This window comes from Tachysurus fulvidraco, chromosome 15 (assembly GCF_022655615.1).
Source record: "Tachysurus fulvidraco isolate hzauxx_2018 chromosome 15, HZAU_PFXX_2.0, whole genome shotgun sequence".
In the NCBI taxonomy this organism is placed as follows: domain Eukaryota; kingdom Metazoa; phylum Chordata; class Actinopteri; order Siluriformes; family Bagridae; genus Tachysurus; species Tachysurus fulvidraco.
In genome coordinates this window covers 17,358,054-17,375,733 of record NC_062532.1, presented here as the reverse complement: position 1 = coordinate 17,375,733, position 17,680 = coordinate 17,358,054, and the positions used below count along the sequence as shown (strand labels likewise).

Sequence of the window (17,680 nt, the reverse complement as noted above, 5' to 3'; positions counted from 1 at the left end):
GGTGAGTGGGTGAACTCTCTGCTCATTTATTTCTCCTTTGTTTCGCACGTCTCTGTGTGCCGCGAGCCCCTCCCCGACCTTTGTGTAATTTTTAAAAGAGAGCGAGGTATCTGGAGATCATCATCACGCTCGGCAGTAAGAGCTGCACGAGTTTAAAGTGTGTGGGACTGTTGTGGATTACCTAAACTGGGATTGGGTTGCTGATAATCCTTATGTAAAGTGGGTAATCTCATGTAAAAATACACGTGTAAAAATACACACATGTGAAAGTACCATATTGTGTCATATTTTTATGACACAGGTCAATTTTTTTTCCATGATTCATTTGATTCTGTTTTAAAATGTCTCTGGTGATTGTTTTGGTCAGGGTTATATTTTCACATCCGATTTCTAAAATCACAAAACAATTCTAAAATTCCCAAATTTTTAGCAGATTTTTTTACATATGTTTTTTGTTTCTTAAAAAAGAGTCACATGAATTTGTTTATGATTCAGTTCTTTTCAAGTTTTTTTTTTTGGTTCCTTTCTTTTTCCACAAAATTTTCTTACACAAAATTTTCAAAACCAATTCACATGTTATTTGTTAGTCATTTATTCCCACATGTTGTTTTTTTTTTGCCAATTATTCGTTTATTTGCACCAGAGATTTATTTTCACATTGAATAAAATTTTTTTTACATGTGATTTGTTACATGACTCATTTCTTTCCACATCCGGATTTTTTTTAAAAAGGTTTCTCATGTGAATTTTCTTTCACCTGATACTTTTATCTCAGCATATGATTAAATATGATTCACGTGATTTTTTTTATTTTGATTTGTTTATTTCTGCATGTGATTTGGAAGAAATGTGTAAATTTCTTTTTCACGGGATTCATTTATTTCTGCATGTGATTAAAAAAATATTCACATGATATTTTAAATGATTCATTTATTTTCGCATGGGAATCACACACGAGTTTTTCAGTCTTTCGCATGTGATTTTCTACACATGATTCGTTCATGTGTACGATTAAAAAAATATATTACACATGGGCAATTTTACACGTGCGATTTCAGGGCATAGTTATTCAGGGTTATTTACATTGTTACAGGTGAGTGTAATATATGATCATGTCTGGTGGAAAATATGTGATTTTAAGTTTATCGGAATACTTTGTGACATGTTATAGACATTTCAGGTATTCCACAGTCCTTCAGCCTGTCTGGTAACCACGTCCTCACGACCCAGATGTAGGGCCATTTTTAAACACTTCATCATCATTATCATCATCATCAGTTAGAAGAAGACTAATGCTCCATATTGCACTGTGCCCTTGTACATTAATAAGCCTTTAAACCATGAGTCCTGCTCATTTTTCTCAAGGCCTGGTAAATATCTCAGAGTCCTGATATGGAGATATTTATAACCAATAGATATTTTTTGGTTTCAATTTCAGGAACATTTTTTTCTGTTTTTATTTATTTTTTTCAATTATTATCATAAAGTGTAAATTTTAGTTATTGTGCAAGCAGCCTCCAATAAAGCTCGAAGCTCCAACACATCTGATATACTGTAGTGCTCAGAAGATATAAATATATATAATATAATATAATATAATATAATATAATATAATATAATATAATATAATATAATATAATATAATAGATATCCTGCTCAATCATTTGCACTGTCATGCAATTTTGGTGCAGGTAATCAGTCCTGCTTTAGACACAACCAACATTCATGGACGTTTCTCTTCTCTGAGCTTCGTCTGCTGTGCAAGAGGGTGCATCCTGAGCATGAACGAGTGTGTGTTTGAAGCTGGATGTGACGTCTGTGTGTCTGTGTGTGGAAGGTAAACTGTTTCTAGAAAAATGCTGATTTTTAAAACACACACATACAGTATACACACAGAGAGATTAATCTACACACAGAAGATATAAGACACTATGTTATCTAGCTATCTGCTAGCCTGGGTGCCATCTTGTTTTCTTTAAATGAACGTCAGGTCAATGATTTCTAGTGTTGATGTTGACAAAAAAAGATTTAAAATCACTTTTGTTTAACCAAAATGCCGGTGAGTGATTGAAGCGCTACAACATACAACAATTTTTTAAAATATATTAGGGATCATTTTATTGCTTCGAGTCACACTGGAGTCACACTGGACAAAAGGGATTGTGATTCTGTACGAGTGTACGTATGATGGTGTAAGAAGGATCTATTTTCAAGGGGAATTCTACAAAATCAAGAGCAGGGACCAAATGCACCAACCAGTATGTATGTCTGACTGGATTTTGGCACCCAGGATAGCATGGTATTGCATTACGATATCAATTAAAGCTTTGACAGCAAACTACAGCATGAAACAAGGAATCCTATTTCAAGTTTTCCTACAGGAAGGCCATCCAGAAACAGTCATGAACATACCGACACCTGCCCACGTCAGCGAGGTTCGGTGGTTCATATTGGCACTTGCTTTGCTTTGTATCTGTCAGTTCAAGCCAAATCTAAAGGGACAGACCGGATCTACTGTACGTTAAAATAAAACTCTCTAGAGATGAATATCAAGGGGCAGCTATGTCCGCGATCAGATCTCGGACTCTTTATGGTGCGATCTCTGGTCAGAGTTCAGGCTAGCTGATAGGGTTTCCATCTCAGTTCCCAAAATTCCCCTTATACCTTCCTCCTCGTCTTCCTCCCTGCTGAACGCCAACTCGTTCTCGTAACAGAAGTTAGCACTGGAGTGTAATGACTTGCTGTCCTCAATGTCTTTGGCACTGCAGGATGGTGTAGAGGGCACCTCATAAGTCTTGTGAAAGTGCGTAAAGTCTACCTTGTAGTGGTTTTTTTCCTCAAACACTACCGGCTCGAAGCGATGACCCCATAAGATTTCGCTGGACAGGTAAGAGCTGCGCACCTGAGCGGTCATCGCCGTGGCCTCGACCATGCCCTCGAGGATCACCACGATCTCAAAGTCTTCACTGATCAGATCCTGTTTGCTGATTCCAAACAGTGGGCTTTCTTCGTTTATCTCATGGATGATGGTCAGAGGAGAAACAAGAAAGATACGGTCGATGCCTTTGTCATAGCCAACGTTGATGTCGATCTGGTCAAGCGGGATGTACTCGCCCTCTTCTGTCACTCTGGGCTTGATCAGCTGTGCTCGGACGTGAGCCTCCACAATGTGACTTTTGCGCAGGTTTCCTACACGCCACATCAACGATAGCTTTCCATCTCGCATCGCAATGACCGCGTTGTGCGAAAATAGCAACGTCTGAGCACGCTTTTTGGGTCGGGCCATTTTGGCCATGATGGCACCAATCATGAACGCATCAATGATACAACCCAAAATAGACTGTACAACAACCATAAATACAGCCATCGGACACTCTTCAGTCACACAGCGGAAGCCGTACCCAATCGTGGTCTGTGTCTCAACTGAGAACAAGAAAGCTGCCACAAAACTGTTGACCTGCATGATGCAGGGTATGAACTCTTCACTGGATGTTCTTTCAAAGTCACCATGTACAAGAGCAATGAGCCAGAAAATGAAACCGAACACCAGCCAGGACAGAATGAAAGCGAGAGAGAAGAAAAAAAACATCCAGCGCCAACGGATGTCCACGCAGGTCGTGAAGATGTCGGCCAAGTAGCGCTGTGATTGCTCTTCCATGTGTGAAAAGTTGACGTTACACTGTCCGGTTTTGTTAACGAAGCGGCTGCGTGGCTTTCGCCTCGTCTGGATCTTACCATTTCCAAAGCCATTGCCAAGAGCAGGCATGTTGCCGTGGTGATGGACGTCCTCCTCCGACGATGACACGACGTTGTAGCGAGGGGTCTTTCCCACACTCATGCCACTTGGCCCAGTCAGGACAAACCAGTGGTTGGGATACTAAGCCTCTGTCTCGCCTCTAATCACAAGGACCTGTGAAATAGCAACAGTGGAGATCAGTCATATGAGCATTTATATATGTAAACAAAGGCAGGTTTCATACAGAAACTTGGACGACTGATCTCTGATGTTAAAAATGTGTTTTCACTTAGTAGATTATAATTTAAAGCTAAATGTAGCATCGCACATAAATCGTAAAAATTGATGATTTACTTCCAGATTTACTGTGAGCACTTTTTTAAGTTCATTTTGGATCATTTTAGAACACTGAATACTCAGATATTCAGTGTTCTACAAGCTACAAGCTAACCTTAGACCAAGAGTAGCATGAGCCGCTAGCCGAATGTAACACTAACATTATTCAGTGCTTCCAGTTAGAAATGTAGCTACTCGCTTCGTTTATTATATGTTATTTAGGGCACAAACGCATTTTATGTGTAAATGTTTGATCTGCATTACAAAGGAAAAAGCCTTATAATGCTGGAAATGTGCTGAAAATGTTTTGTAGGTCTGTACCAAGCCTGTCAAAGTCATTCTCAGAACACAATACAGCAATAAACACAATAATAAATGCATCTGTTGCTCAGCTGGAGTTGATATCCTGCTACAGGTATGACTTAACCGTACAAATGTTGACTTTTTGACAGAAATCTGAGTAAAGAATTCTTGCACATAGAGTCACACAGACTGTAACAGCAGTATTTAATAAATATTACATATTAATATAAACTGATTTCATATTAATTCAGACTAAAATAGGATTAATGACTCAAAGATTAAAAAAAAAGGTGATTAATGATCAAGACAATTTTTTCTATGCATTTCATTAATAAAATGATTAAAATACAATCTTTGTAATTGTTCCATAATATATTTTATTTACAACAAATAATAATGAAATAGTTCTAGTGCAAATTTATTTATACAGCAAAAAAATCTTCAGCAGTGGAAAAAAATACAGTGTTTTTAGTGCTGCACGCTGCAGAAATCTAGTCTGGTATCAAGCATGAAATAAATTATTCACATTAATCAATTTGCTTTGAATTGTTTTGCTATTTTAAAAACTAAGTTCACACCACACACACACACACACACACACACACACACACACACACACACACAAACACACACACATAAACACACACTTTTACTTTCATCACCTCATATAAAAAACTAAATTGAGACAAAAATAAAAGTGATGAAAGCAGATTTCAAGTCAAGTGTTAATGATGTGTTACTCTGGGATGGTGTACGCAGCCCGAGTGTTTCCCTGCGCAGCTATAAATGCACGAGTCTGCACTGCAGCAGATGTAACAAATTAAAATTAGCCAATTTTCACACTTTTCCTGCGAAATACAAATCCACACCTCACTTCGGTGCAGCGGCACATACAACTGTCAGCTTCTCTGGGGGTGAATATTAAACTACGCTACACCTCCTGATCTTTATCATAACCCTCAATACAATTTTTTTTCTTAATGGTTGTCATTATTTAGCTGTTCCTGGTGCTGTGTCATTTCTCTGAAAGTCCTGTTTTGGAAGCTACCCATGGGGTCCGGATTTAGGCGCCTGGTCCCTGCCTGACTCAACTGATCTGTCTTTCTAATAATAGATGCCTATTTCACAGAGGCTAGAGACATACACACATATACACACATGCGCACACACAAACATCCACTTCCAAGGGTCTGGGTGACACACTGTACTCATGCCAGAGACTTAGGTATACACACTTGAGGTGCTGCTATATCAGTGAGTGTGAATATCTGCGGAGCCTTAGATCGGATAAAGACTGATGATGAGAAAACCGAGCCATATCATTTCCTTCTCTCTCTCTCTCTCTCTCTCTCTCTCTCTCTCAAATACACACACACATACAAGGATGCATACTGCTTCATCCTTACAGTGCACAGGAATCAAAGAATCAGATGAAGAAATGAAGGGATATAGAGGTTACCATAGAAACCGGTCTGGTAGAGGTTGTGTGTGCTTGTGAGTGTTTGAGGGGTGACTGCCGGCTTCATGCAGTGGTATTTTAGTCATCCTCCAGGTGGCCAATCACTCAGAGAGAGTGGGAGAGAGAGAGAAAGAGAGAGAGAGAGAGAGAGAGAGAGAGAGAGAGAGAGAGAGAGAGAGAGAGAGAGAGAGAGAGGGAGTGAGAGATTTAATGTGGTACAGGTCAACGAGAAGGAGAGACGAGAGGCAGAGTTGAGTTTTTGGTGCCGGAGGGAGAAACACCTGTTACTGTACTGAAGCTGGCGTGGTCACTGTTTCCTGCAGCGATGCCAGGTAGCGTGGCTGAATGCTCCTTGTGGCCTGAAAGAACAGCTCGCTCTCTCCACAGTCCAGGAGTCAGCATAAACATGCTGTACTGCGCTGCACCCGCTGCTACATACTGTAGTATATCAGGAATACGTGTTTGTTACAATTTGTTTTATCTAATCTAATCTCTGGCTAATAACGGAGTCTGATAACAAAACTGAATAAAAGTCTACAGACAGCTGTTGAAATTTCACATAAAACAATCGAAACTCTGATTTTTAACGCCTTAGAAAATCCTACCGAATATGTGTGTTTATTCATGAAACCTCTAACATTTTATGCAAGAAAACGTCACAATGGCTTACCGAGTGAATAATCATGATTTACATTGATTGAATATGTGATTATATATTAAGAATGATTATATATGTTAAATATTTTTAGTCACTTCACATGTTTTATGTATTTTTTCATTCCATCCGTCTTTATCTTTATATGTTTTACGGATTTATATACTTAATATCGATGGTTTTATCATTTAACAGACTTAAGTGCATGAATTGTGTTTGTATTTATACAGTAGGACCTCATGTAAATGAAATGTATATGTATAAACGATATTTCTCCTGTAAGGTTTTAGTCATGGTTACACCAAATCAGCAAATCAGCACTTGACAAAAAATCTCATTATCCTTCAGTTGACATGTCACATGTTCCAATCACAATCTCCTCTGTCCTGTTTCATCCTGAAGAGTACCTCTGTATAAAATCCCATGTTACAGGCACTTATTGTAAAGCTTTTGTTTATGTGTCCAGTTTAATTTTTGCAGTGTCTGCGTTAGTATTTTAGCCTTGATCACAGCATGTATCATGAGCTAGTTTGTTTCTGGAGTTTGGGAGCTTCCTATCATGAGGTTTCTCAAATTTGTATTATTGACACAACAAAATTATTGACAAAAGTATCATGAAAAGAAATTCTTGCTTGGTTCTATTTCTTTCAACGTGTATCAAAATGAATTAAATACAGTCAGACATCACACTTGAATTTTAAAAATAGGATTAGAGAGCTTTTCTCTCGACGGTGGTTGGTTTTGTGGAGTGGAGTGTGGAGTTGTTTTAGTGAAACTGAATGTTTTCTAATCAGGTAAAAAAAAAAAGTCTTTTCTTCTTCTACTGTATAACATCATGGGTTTTTACGCGACCCCTACACTGACCTGTGGTAGCTGCACACATCAGATTCAAAACACTGATGCTTGTTTACGAAGCCAAAAATGGACCAACTACCTCTAACCTCAAAGCTCTTATCAATCGACTGGTCCCACCGTTTCTCAGGGTAAGAGCTATAGCAAGACTCTTTTCTATTCTGGCACCGAGGTGGTGGCAAAAAACTTCACAAAGATGTCTGAACAGCTGAGTCTCTGGCTATCTTGAAGGTGACCTACCACCTCCTGAAAATACCTCTTCCTGAAACACTTAAAATATAACATAATTTTTCTGTTTGTTTTGTGTATATTTTTAAAAAAATCCTGAACAGAATTTTAGGCTGATGATATCCTAAGTCTGTAACCTAGTGAACGAGAGCACATTTGTATGACGTTCTGGATAAGAACATCTGCTAAATGAGTACTGTAAATGTACAGAATTCAAACTTCGTTGACCTTAATATCTTTGACTTTATAGTTGTACAGATATAATGCTGTGTTCACACATACAGAAACGTGCAGTCACAAAGCAACCAGAGCTTATTTATTTTCTATCAGTACTGGCGACTTCTGCCATCATGAGCGACAGTGAGCATTGGCGACTAGATTTTGATGTGTCCAGTGACAACAAAGTTGATAAAACTTTAACTTTATGCAAATATGGTACAACTTGTTGCAGCAACTGGCAATGGCAATGAAGACCATTGCGTGTACACTGCTTCTCCTTTATCTGAAGTGATGTGACATACGGCTAAGTACGAAGACCCATACTCTGAATTCATTCTCCGCATTTAACCCATCCAAAGTGCTCACACACAGCAGTGAACACACACACACACAAACCGTGAACACACACCTGGAGCAGTGGGAAGCCATTTATGCTGCGGCGCCCGGGGAGCAGTTAGGGGGGCTTCAGTGCCTTGCTCAAGGGCACCTCAGTCGTGGTATTGCCGGCCTGATACTCGAACCCACAACCTTAGGGTTAGGAGTAAAACTCTCTAACCATTATGCCACGACTTCCCCGACATCATCTTGTATGATACGATGCATGCTGTATATGCATACTGCTGAATTTTATACATAATCCTCATATCACGAAGACTGGTGACTTGAGTGAACATTGCTTAGGACAATAAATATTTCATTCATCTTGATGGCTTTCAGTCAAACATGAGAAATAAAGGCAAACAAGCACTAAGAGGCTCCGGTGAAGCGTATAAGACAGGAGAAGATTGAGAAGGTTGGCAGAGGTCACAAGGCTTTTTGAGCTGTTTTTAAAATACTCTTGCCGAGGAGATTTCATTTTATACCCAAGAAGATTTTGAGAGGATAGTAGGATTACAGAGTAGGAATAACGGCCGTACAGCAGAAGTGTGTGAGCATCACAAGACTGACCATGTTTCTCACATGGGGTGAGAATTAAAAAATGAATAATTTATCATCCCTTTTTAGATTTTTGGGCTAGTTTCATGCATTTTAGTTAAGATGGACCTTTTTGCTGAAACCTGGCAAACACAGCTGCTGTCTTAAAACCAGTTGAATGAAAGCCATCTATAACAAGCTGCTAGACTGTACAGCAGATGACCGGATGCTGTTAACTTTCTAACTCTATAAATTCACAAGAACGCAGCCTGTCATGTAAGTCAAGTGCCATAGCTTCTCAACTTAATTTAGACTGAAGGTACGGCATTATTAATGTCCAGTCAAAACAAACTCCATGCCTATGAGCCTCTGCTGAGGGAATATTAAATACAGTTTTTAAAGTCTTTTCTCAGATGTTTTGTTCTTTTCTTACTAAGGTAGATGTTTTGAGTTGCTTACTGTGCAAACACTACAGACAAATAGATAGATACAGAAATGAAATTTAAATAGATTTATAAACTTTTATCTTATAGAGCAAATGCTCGTGTTTCCCTTTTTTGGGCCTGTATTTAAATCCCCTCATGCACATTAGAAGGACTTGGAAAGAGTTCATTTTAATTAAATATCTTAGAAAGCATAGATTTCCCAACATTCTAATCAGGCTCCTGGAACAAAGCATCTTAGATCTCAAGTCAAGTGTAGATTTGATCAGTGAAGCAAAGGATGAAATCTTAACTCTGACTCCATACTGAGAATCAAGCCGAAGTCTCTGAGACACTGAGATCCGAACCCGACTCTGAGATGCATCTGAAAATCCCATTATCTGTCATTCCGCCTAACCGGTGAGAATCGGTACAAATGGAATTGTCTGAAGTCAGAGCAATTTATAGACGCTGATGTGAAGAAGAAAATAAATAATCGCTCCAGCCGAAACGCTTGTTCATCCCTGACATCCCATCTCGCTCAAAAGTCATGAACGAAAGAGACAGCTGTCATTTTAATATTCTCCTCCTGTGTAGCTGGTCTGAGTCTTGGGGATGGCACGAGGTATGGAGATGATGGATAGAAATGTAAATCGGGACAGGTTCTAAATCTCATTAGGGGCAAACATAAGCTAGAACATGAGCATGATCACATCTTGCTCCATTAGTCTGGTTTAATAAACTTCATTGAACGACAACTAATAACATTTTCACCATATGCACTGCGCTATAACAGGATCACAGGCTGCCTGGGGCGACTTAGAAAAATAGCTACAGAGAAAGATCTGATTCTTACAAATCTGATTAAAAAAAAGATTCTCGATTATGTGGCTTATGTTGTGTATTGTATAAAAAAATTCTGTTTCAGTTTTAATATTGTTTAATATGCGAAAAGCGGTTGATAACCGCTTTGTTAATATTTAGATTATTTAAATATGATATTTAGCAACTGGTCGTAACTGAGGACGCATCATTTAGTACCTATAGTAATAGCCAATAGTATGGGACAGGTGTGTAGTTAAGAGAGGGACAAATCTCCTGGGCTTTTGGCAGGTTAATGAGTGTGTGAGCACACACACACACACACACACACACACACACACACACACACACAAACACACACACAGATACAGCGTGTACCAGACTGCATGTCATCTTCCTTACTTATTATACTTGCAGCCTTCTCTGATCATGCAAACAGGACACACATGTACATGGCTACAGGTTGCAAAAATTTGTAAGGCAAATCTCAAGAATAATAATAATAATAATAATAATAATAATAATAATAATAATTTTTAAAAGGGCATTTTGCTTTGCTTACCTGTTTTTTAGTGTATATGTGTCCAGGTTATGAAGAAGAGCTAAGAGCTTCTCGTTTTCTTTCTCACTCTCCAGTCAAAAGTCAAAGTCAAAGCATGATGTAACTTCCCCCCGGGGTTCATTAAGGGTTACTCTGTGAGTAGAACCACTTCTCCAAACTCAAGCGGCTCCTGTCGTAGTCCTGCAAGGTCCTCATCGTCAGCTGTAGCTGCACCACACACACACACACACACACATCCACCGTGTCGAGCGCACGAACCTGCCGGCAGTAAATGGTCCTCACTGAAGGCGGTGCAGAGAAGCCGGTTTAAAGCTCAGTGAAGCTTCCGTTACTGTTCCTCTTAGTGTTGTGTTCATTTCATGTTCCAGTCATGCGCTGTGACGAGGCTCCTTGTGTTCTACAGTGTTTCGGTGCAACCAGTGATTCCCCCTCAGGGAGAGGGAAGATGAGAGAGATCGCGATCTCGTACGCAGGATAGCATGCTATAATAGACGTCTCTCCTTCTTCATCTCTATCTCTCTCTGTCTCTCTCTCTCTCTCTCTCTCTCTCTACGACTCTCTCCCTCTCCCTCCTCTCTCATCTCTCCTCCTCTCCTCTCTCTCTCTCTCTCTCTCTCTCTCTCTCTCTCTCTCTCTCTCTATGTGAAGTTGGCATTTGCAAAGCCCTGTCATATACAGGAGATGTTGCCTCATATAAATATAAATCATGGCATATTTTTTAATACCGCACAGATGCGCGATTAAGCTTTTGTTGTCGTTTCTATTTAAACATGTTTAAATGGCTGTCAGGGTTCAGCCATGTTAAATGTGTGTTGGTGTGTGAATGTGTGTGAGATGCTCTTGAATAATCTGAAGAAATAAAACAATAAGGGAGGATGACAGATCGAGGGCATTTTACATGCATGCACACAGGCTAATCAGTCATGACTGGTCACACTCTCTAATTTGTGTGTGTGTGTGTGTGTGTGTGTGTGTGTGTGTGTGTGTGTGTGTGTGTGTGTGTGTGTGTGTGTGTGTGTGTGAGAGAGAGAGAGAGAGAGAGAGAGAGAGAGAGACAATAAAAACTTTCCCTGGTTCGCATGGGACAAGTTCTTTTAAAGTGTTAACATAGATGTAAACACACACACGCACGCACACACACACACACACACACACACACACACACACACACACACACACACACACACACACACACATTCAGCTTCACTCAGCATTTTAGTTTATACTTGGTTGAGGCTCCAGGGGATGGTGACTAGAGTTGCCGAAATGGCAGACGCTGATACTCTTTCAGGTAATGTGGCTTGCTATGTTTGGAAACACAAGTTACAGAAGAACGTGTTATTGAACGGAGGTCTAAAACTTCCAGTATTGTGGAACCCTAGATGAGCCATATGTCGAACCAAACAACTTAAAGTTTACTGTTTTAACCTGTAGCAAAGAAGACGAACACAACGTCTAATCCATAAAATCAGAGTTTATGTTGCAATGTCTCGACTTTATGTAACACATATTTTTTATTGTCAATGGAAGATGTAAATGGAACTCAGGAGCAGTTTCAGCAGATGTTGCACACCAAATTACTTCATAAAAGCCCCTGAGGATATTCATTATAAAACCTAAAACTCAGCAGTAATGCATTGAAACAAAAAACCCAACAACTAACAAACCTTATCACTGCAAACGATGACATGACGTAGCAACCAGTAACCAACAACAATAGCAACAGTGCCATTTCCTAATTCATATTCATACATATTTACTCATATTTATTTCTCTTTTTATAGAAATAACAAGTGTGTTAATGAAGCTAAATGGACTAGGGTTGGTCAAATACTTTATAAAATATTTATCTTATTTTATCAACCAGTTTTATCGAACACAGCAGCAGGCTGTGGAGCAAAAGACAAATTGCTTGTTTACTCCACGGCACCTTGAATGACCGGCTTCATAGACAAAGATGAAGCTGTATGCTAGACCTAAAGAGATTGTCAATGGAAAATCACCACTAACAATGTAATTTAATCCAGCAATTAGTTTAACAAGCTTCCAGGAAACTGGCCCTTAATGTTTCATTCATATATCACAGAAAACTGAAAAGCCACGCATGTTTGCTCGAGAAATGGCATTAGCTTAACTTAAGCATGTACACAGATGCTGTTGAAACTCTATCTGCCCGTGGTTAGTTCATTTAAGATTTATTGTCTCTCTTATTCTCCTGCTCTTTTTTCTTTGACATAATTACATGACAATAGTGCATTATTAGTGCATCTTTTCGAAAGATGCTATCCATGAGATACGAGTGGGAGTAAAATTGTATCTTTTCCTTAAACTGGAGTCAGTCTTGGGTTGCACATGCATAATTATTGTGCTGCTAAGGGTGTGTGTGTGTGTGTGTGTGTGTGTGTGTGTGTGTGTGTGTGTGTGTGTGTGTGTGTGTGTGTGTGTGTGTGTGTGTGTGTGTGTGTGAGCAAATCTAAAGAACAAAACTTTGTAAACTTTGCAGTTTATTTATTACACTGAAGAAAACACATTTATTTTTGTGTTTATTCTGTTCACACTGTTCATGATTTTTCAGAATACAGAATATTGCAGGTACTGAAATGTGATGTGCTGCTCAGTGCTGCAAACTCTTTCCAGTTTAAAAGTTGCCAAACGAGAAGTCGCTAGCGAACTAATTTCCATATTCACTGACAGTCATGATCATATGGATATCAATACATGTTACATGAAGATAGAATTTTTTTTAAAGAAACAATAGAATAGAATAGAATAGAATAGAATTGAGTTGAATTGAGAATGAAACAATGGCAGTAAATAGTCAGAATATAGGAAAAGAATTACAGATGGAATAATTAGCTTTTATTACATGTCAGTATTGGCAATTTGAGTACATGTCGATCAGTGATTGGTTATTGAGTACAAAATGGTGATCACGGATTGGTTGCTGTGATCACATAGAGATCGTTGATTGATTTTTGTGTATAAATGGTGGTGGTTAGCACATTTGCCTCACACCTCCAGGGTCGGGGTTCGATTCCCGCCTCCTGTGCGGAGTTTGCATGTTCTCCCCGTGCCTCGGGGGTTTCCTCCGGGTACTCCGGTTTCCTCCCCCAGTCCAAAGACATGCATGGTAGGTTGATTGGAAAATTGTCCGTAGTGTGTGATTGCGTGAGTGAATGAGAGTGTGTGTGTGCCCTGCGATGGGTTGGCACTCCATCCAGGGTGTATCCTGCCTTGATGCCCGATAGGCACCGGCTCCCCGTGACCCGAGATAGTTCGGATAAGCAGTAGAAAATGAGTGAGAGTGATGATCATAGTTTGATGAAAAATGGTGAACAATGATTGGTTACTGAGAGTACATGGTTAATGATTGGCCATTGTGTAGAAATGGTGACCAGGGTTTGGTCTTTGTGGATACATGATCAATGATTGTGGTGTATAAATGGTGATTAGTGTTGGGTCCTTGTGTAAACCAGTGATAATTGATCATAACACTGATAACTGATAGGCCATTGTGAGTATGTGGTGATTAGTCATTGGAAACCCAGGCCCATGCAAGGGCAACTCAGTTCAGCTTTAATTGTGGTGAGTCAACCAAATCTGCTCTCTTTTTCCTTGTGAAACCTGTATGCTGTGATTTGAGCTGGAGAACTGAATAGAGTGCAGGGTAATCACTAATGTCTGTTCAACGTCCTGAGATTTATTTCAGTCACCTTTCTTTGCCTTGTACAGCTCTGAAATGTACTTTCTTTGACTACAGATATACATGAGGTTAAAAGCTTTGGCTGACATTTTCCTCCCTTTTTATACAGCCTTTATATTTATAGTTACAGTTATAGCATTTGACAAACATGACATACAGAAGTGATTTGTGGTCATCATTAAAAACAAATCCTCACTTAAAGTACAAATATATAGATCTAAGAATATTACCCTGCATTTTTGTCATTTAATGCATCTTCATCACTCTTGAAATTGCTCATCGAAGATAGGAGTCTTGGGTATTTATTTAAATACCAGCCATATTCGTCACATCTGTAAACACTGATGATCCATTCTGAATCCAGATTTGATTCAGTTTAATTTGATTCAATTTGATTCACAGTGGGGGGGCACGGTGGCTTAGTGGTTAGCACGTTCGCCTCACACCTCCCGGGTTAGGGGTTCGAATCCTGCCTCCGCCTTGTGTGTGTGGAGTTTGCATGTTCTCCCCATGCCTCGGGGGTTTCCTCTGGGTACTCTGGTTTCCTTCCCCGGTATAAAGACATGCATAGTAGGTTGATTGGCATCTCTGGTAAAATTGTTCGTAGTGTGTGTGTGAGTGAATGAGAGTGTGTGTGTGCCCTGCGATGGGTTGGCACTTGCCTTGATGCCTGAGATAGCCACAGGCTCCCCGTGACCCGGGAAGTTTGGATAAGTGGTTGAAAATGAATGAATGAATGATTCACAGTGTCCCAAGGCATCTTCACATAAAGATTTTGATTTCTACTGAGTAGGCCACTGGCACCAGTGACAATAAAGAATTCTCTGAGATGAAACATTGAGAGGCACCAGACTCAATAGGAACCTATCCTCTTCTGGCAGAAGTACTGGGACTAAAATCATTGGACCATGGACAAATATTATCTGACTTGAGGCGTCTCTATTGGAATAGCACGTTGTAATTCTTCCTTTCACCTGATGGTGGCAGCAGTCTGTGTTAACACAATTAGCTAATTAATTAGTTAATTAGTTAACACAATAACCTTTTTATTGTAGTTATTTTTATTATTTAATTTGAATTTTTGCTAAATATCATACACATAAATGTTAATATAGTAAAACCAAGCTGTTCTTGGTTTTCGAACAAGAGACTAAAATATAGATGAGGACAATTCATTCTTCTAGAGAACATAAAATATGGTACAATCGCTTGTTCAAGACATTTTCCTTCTTGGCTGTCAACTTCGACAGACATCACTTTCAAATACAGACACGTGAATTTTAGCAGTAAACATACATGACTCCATGGAAGACATGCATGGTAGGTTGATTGGTATCTCTGGTAAATTGTCCTTAGTGTGTGAGTGTAGGAGAGTTTCTGTGTGCCCTGCGATGCGTTGGCACTCTGTCCAGGGTGTATCCTGCCTTGATGCCCGATGACACCTGAGATAGGCACAGGCTCCCTGTGACCCGAGAAGTTCAGATAAGCGGTAGAAAATGAGCGAGAGAATTTGCAATTCCTTTCCTTTCTTATTTCACAAAGAAAAAATGGGGGATTTAAAAAGATTTGGTAAACACTTAAGATTGTGAAACATTTTGGAAGTTTGATTTCCACCCATCCCAAGACACCCATTGTACTAGCTCCTGTTGTGTTCCGCGTCATGAAGATTTTGGTCCTTCATTAAGATGAGGCCAACCCTGTGAGGATCCTGTGGCATCTAAAGATGTACCAGCTTCAGATGGACTCTGCTTCATGAAGTATTGGGACATTCTAAGAGGAGATGCCAACTACATGTGGTCTTTGAGGACAACAACCTCCTCATCAATACACATTTGTCAGACTGTATATTTATAATCACACCCTCCGATGTCACCCAAATGAGATGAGGTTCCCTTTTGAGTCAGGTTCCTCTCAAGGTTTCTTCCTTCACCATCTAAGGGAGTTTTTCCTCAACACAGTTGCCTCAGACACCTCAGACTTGTTCATTGGGTATAAATACAAAAACATTTAAACATAAGTCTAATATATTTTTTGCATTATATTAATCTTTGTATAACGACTTTCTGTAAAGCTGTTTGAATTGAATTGAACTAAATAAGCTAACTGAAGCAGGAAAAATGGGCAAACGTATGAATTTGAGTGACTTTGACAAGGGTCACACTGCCATGCTGCAAAAATAGTTTCAAGAAAATGACAAAATGCTCCTGGGAGTTTACTTGATCAGGCATTTGTGGGATATATGAACGACTGTCTAAAGGTTGGACACCTCTGCTGTAGAAGATTAAAGACAAACACTACATGTGGTTTGAGATGTGCTGGGTTAAGTCAAGCTGTTCTTGTGTCTCAGAGGCGAGGGCTGGTCTGTTTTTGGCTTTGCAGACAAGCCTGTGTGTTTTAACCTGATGTGGGCTGCTACAGGAAGCCAGTGAAGGAAAGCAGCAATGGGGGGATGTGGGAAAACTTTAGCAGGTAACAAGTTGTGCAGTGTGCATAAATATATCACGCAGCCTTTGTGTGTGTGTGAGGAAAGTTTTTGACTTGTGACTCGAGCTATGCATCATGAAAATAAGAGGTGTGTATGTGTGTGTGTGTGTGTGTGTGTGTGTGTGTGTGTGTGTGTACTGTATGTGTGTGTGTGTGTGTGTGTGTGTGTGTGTGTGTGTGTGTGTGTGTGTGTGTGTACTGTATGTGTGTGTGTGTGTGTGTGTGTGTGTGTGTGTGTGTGTGTGTGTGTGTGTGTGTGTGTGTGTGTGTGTGTGTGTGTGAGAGAGAGAGAGTGAGAATGTGTGAGAGAGTGAGAAGGTGAAAACAGACGCATGCCACGAGTCATCATATTCCTCAGTGTCTGGACAGTATATCTGACTTTATGGATTACTTAAATGGATTACTTAAAGGTCCTAAAAAGGGTCAATTAATATTCAGACACAAATATACAAATTGTTTGTCACGTCTGCTTTGGATTTAAGGTCACAGACTTTGTTTTGCTCTCATTTTCGTCCTTCTGTAGTCCCCTTCGTTCAGGAGATGTTATTAGCATTTTATTTAAGGATGAATAATGTATTCATAATGTCTACATTCAAGTCTGAAGCCAGAATGTTTTTTTTATTTTTAAGAGCACACACACACACACACACACACACACACACACACACACACACACACACACACACACACACACACACACACACACACACACACACACAAAAGCCTGAGCTAGTTAGACAAAATGTGTGAAAAATGAGTGTGACCTGAAGTGCACTGTTCTCTTGTTCCAGACTTCAGCAACTTCAGCTTCCCCAAAAATAGTTTTACTCCTTCTTACTTCATCTGTCTCTTTAGCATCTACACTTCTTTGTTGTTATGACAACCTAATTCCTCCAAATAATCCCAAGAACCTAATCCTGGAAATAAACGAGGTGAAAGCATTAAACATGAAACTAATGCCATGCACTAAGAGAGACTAATGTG

At 39.6% G+C, this 17,680-nt stretch overlaps 1 protein-coding gene across 1 annotated transcript; it reads right to left on the bottom strand.

Annotated features, from left to right (window-relative positions):
* Nucleotides 1–607: 607 nt before the first annotated feature.
* Nucleotides 608–10,935, bottom strand: kcnj12b (potassium inwardly rectifying channel subfamily J member 12b). Its single transcript, XM_027143682.2, has 2 exons — nt 10,510–10,935; nt 608–3,910 (listed from the first exon to the last, which is right to left on the bottom strand). Exon 2 carries the CDS (start codon nt 3,836–3,838, stop codon nt 2,573–2,575), a length of 1,266 nt encoding a protein of 421 aa, XP_026999483.2. The 5' UTR covers nt 3,839–3,910; nt 10,510–10,935; the 3' UTR covers nt 608–2,572.
* Nucleotides 10,936–17,680: the final 6,745 nt, after the last annotated feature.

Excerpts from the sequence above, each read along its gene's own strand:
- kcnj12b (XM_027143682.2), bottom strand. The coding sequence starts at position 3,838 with ATGAGTGTGGGAAAGACCCCTCGCTACAACGTCGTGTCATCGTCGGAG.